At 44.2% G+C, this 2,760-nt stretch overlaps 1 protein-coding gene across 1 annotated transcript; it reads left to right on the forward strand.

Moving 5' to 3' along the window:
* The first annotated feature begins 223 nt into the window (after window positions 1-223).
* Window positions 224-2,447, forward strand: LOC135140796 (uncharacterized). The gene is made up of 14 exons (XM_064071474.1): window positions 224-579; window positions 621-817; window positions 866-898; window positions 948-980; window positions 1,026-1,058; window positions 1,106-1,138; window positions 1,184-1,222; window positions 1,276-1,317; window positions 1,365-1,394; window positions 1,444-1,473; window positions 1,521-1,556; window positions 1,603-1,990; window positions 2,034-2,060; window positions 2,107-2,447. Exons 1-14 carry the CDS (start codon window positions 357-359, stop codon window positions 2,445-2,447), a joined length of 1,485 nt encoding a protein of 494 aa, XP_063927544.1. The 5' UTR covers window positions 224-356.
* The last annotated feature ends 313 nt before the right edge of the window (window positions 2,448-2,760 follow it).

The following is a 2,760-nucleotide window of genomic DNA, read 5'->3' on the forward strand; positions in this document are numbered from 1 at the left end:
AAAGTGAAAAATCTAAAATTTAAATGTTCAAAAAATCGAAAAATGCAGAAATCAAAATATCTAAAATTTACAAAATCCAATTTTTTTTTAAATCATAACAGTGAAAAATCGAAAAATCGAAAAGTCGAAAAAACAAAAAATTGAAAAATCGAAACATCAAAAATTCCAGAATTGAAAAATCGAAAAACCAAAAAATTTCAACTTGCCCACAATATGAAAGATTATAACGGTCGGTTATGCAACACACAACGCAGTCACCTAGGTGCACGAACCTCTCGCCTCAAACTTGACAACCCCATCTTGTCGAAATGACATTCAACCATTTCAAATTCAAGTTTCTACCTTAAGTACACAAAATGGAGAGCACCGAAGAAACGAGAAGTTACGGCTCTGAGGGTCACTTGTCGCGGAAGTCGTCGGAGAGTCCCCACCCGTCGATCCGCTCGTCCAACACCAGTAAAAAAATCAGGACTTCTCGGAGTTCCGTGAGCGTCCAGCGCAGCTCGCTCATCCCGCAGAAGGAGTCCGTGTACTCGGAGGGACCTTCAGACGAAATAACCGAACCCAAGAAACAAGAAAGTGAGATATTGTTTGAAACTTGTCAAAAATTGGGGTTTTAGGTGCGCTTGGGTGCGACTGCGCGCCTGGGTTCTACAACAAGGTTTTGGGACCTACGGCGGACGAAACTATCCTGACGGGGCTGCAGACTCTTATAGATTTGTGTGGTAAGTTGAGGGTTTGTGGGGAGAGGGATGAGTCGGGGGAGGAGGAGCCGGAACGGGAGCAGGACCTACCAGAGAAGGACACCTCGACTAAAGTAAGACAATTACAACCAATCAATTTTGGAAATAACCACAGTTCGTAGTTAAGAGCGTCCAAAATCCAAACGGAACAAAGCGTAAGTCTGGCGAAATTTTAAACCATGATGGTACCGATTTCGGTTTTAGTTAGCAGCTGCCAAGAGCCAGACTGAGCGCAACGTAAGTCACCTTCAAACTTTTTAAAGACACAGTTTTCTTTTTTAGATAAAAACCTCCAAAAGCCAAACTGATCACTCTGTAAGTTGTTTCTAGTGTTTTTTTTTGCGACGATTTTGTTGTTGTAGATGGTTTCGGCAGGCTTTCAAGTCAATCCAAGTGTAAGTACCTTGAAGCCACCAACTCTTGGTTAAGTTGTTTTTTAGGTGAAATCGATAGATGTTCAAACTGCTCCTTACCCACAGGTCACCCTCTTTCGATACTATTGTAACTTATTATAGTCACCATTGTGTTACAGATGGTGTCTGAAATTCTACAAACCATTGGGTTGACACCAGAGGTAAAATAACCCGTTTGTGTGTTGATTTAGTAACCACTTTGTTCCAGATGGTTTCAAAGGTTTTGCAGACGTCATTCGTAAGTTTCTGGTTATAATTGACTTTGTTAGTCACACCCATCGTTCCAGGTAGACATGACCGAGCCCCAGAAAGCCAGCGTAAGTCACCCCCACTATTTCCCAAAACACTTAACCTCCTCTCCTAGCTAATGTCAAACGCCATGCAAACCAGCATCCGCGAAGTAAGTCAAAATTTTTCCCAACCATTTTGTACAACCATCGCTCTAGGTAAAGTCAGGCCAAGTTCAAACCAGCTCCAGTCTCCTACCAACCATCCAGGAACAAACCGAACCACCTCCTCACAGAGACTCCAAAACCCAATCCGACGTGGTTCGTTCCGTCAGCAAGCAAACCCTAACCGAGAAAAGCAAAAGCTCCACCACCATTCTGGAACCACGACCGGAGAAAGTAAAACCTGAGCAACAAGTCAAAAGCGACGAACACAAATGCATTTCTCCCCCGGAACCACCCGACATCCACTGCAAATGCTGCAAGTGCTCGTCCTCCAGCAGCCTGCGACGAAGCTCCAAAAGCTCGGTCGACAAAGCCCCGTGTGTGTGCGGCAGCAAACCCTCCACCAAGTGCAAGTGCGAGTCTTCGCCGGAGCGCAGAAAGTGTAAGTAGGCGAGCTTTATAACTCTCATGATCTGGGGTTCCAGCTGGAGAGGGCGAACACGGAGATCAACGTAAGTTCGGAGTTTTCGCGTTAACTGTGCTGAATCTGGATTGTAGAAAGCCCGGTTGAGGTGAAGTACGCCATCACGAAAATCTCCAAGTTCAAGGAGTTTACGACGTTTGAGGTTATGAGGTCCACGAGGAACCAGCCGAGTAAGATGCCGAAGGGGATTGAGGGGGTTTTCGTGCTGAAGAAGAAGAACGGGGACTCGAATGGGGAGGTGCGGGTGAAGACGTCGAAGCGGGGGATTAACGGGTCGAAGAACGGGGGGAGTAGGAGCTCGAACGGGGGGAAGCGCCGGAGTTCGAAGGAGATTAACGGGGGTAATGGGAGTAACGCGGGTAATGGGGGGAGGAGCGGAGAGGTGAGGAGTCACAGCCAAGTGGAAGCTAACTAAATTCTGGAGAATTTTGAATAAAGTGAAAATTAAAAATTATGGAAAAAATATTGTCTATTAATGTCAGTCAACTTATTCACTCATGTTTTTTATTAATCATATGGAAGTTATCACCATAATATCATAATTTTTATCCACTTGAGTAAGACATTGAGTTTTTTTGTAGATGCTTAGCATTCTCAGCTGTTATTATTATAAAGTGTTCGCTATTAACGACTTAGTTATGCGTAATAATAAAAAAAATAATTTACTGACCTTCCGATTGTCCCTATTTCTTAATAAGTGGAAAGTCGGTTGGGCGTTTTCGGCGCCC

This window comes from Zophobas morio, unplaced genomic scaffold, assembly GCF_036711695.1.
Source record: "Zophobas morio isolate AGI-343-1 ecotype UQ-CSIRO unplaced genomic scaffold, CSIRO_AGI_Zmor_V1 ptg000041l, whole genome shotgun sequence".
NCBI lineage: Eukaryota > Metazoa > Arthropoda > Insecta > Coleoptera > Tenebrionidae > Zophobas > Zophobas morio.

Coding starts and splice junctions, on each gene's coding strand:
- LOC135140796 (XM_064071474.1), top strand. CDS start 357: ATGGAGAGCACCGAAGAAACGAGAAGTTACGGCTCTGAGGGTCACTTG. Junction 981..1,025: donor AGAGCCAGACTGAGCGCAAC/GTAAGTCACCTT, acceptor TTTCTTTTTTAG/ATAAAAACCTCCAAAAGCCA. Junction 1,059..1,105: donor AAAGCCAAACTGATCACTCT/GTAAGTTGTTTC, acceptor TTGTTGTTGTAG/ATGGTTTCGGCAGGCTTTCA.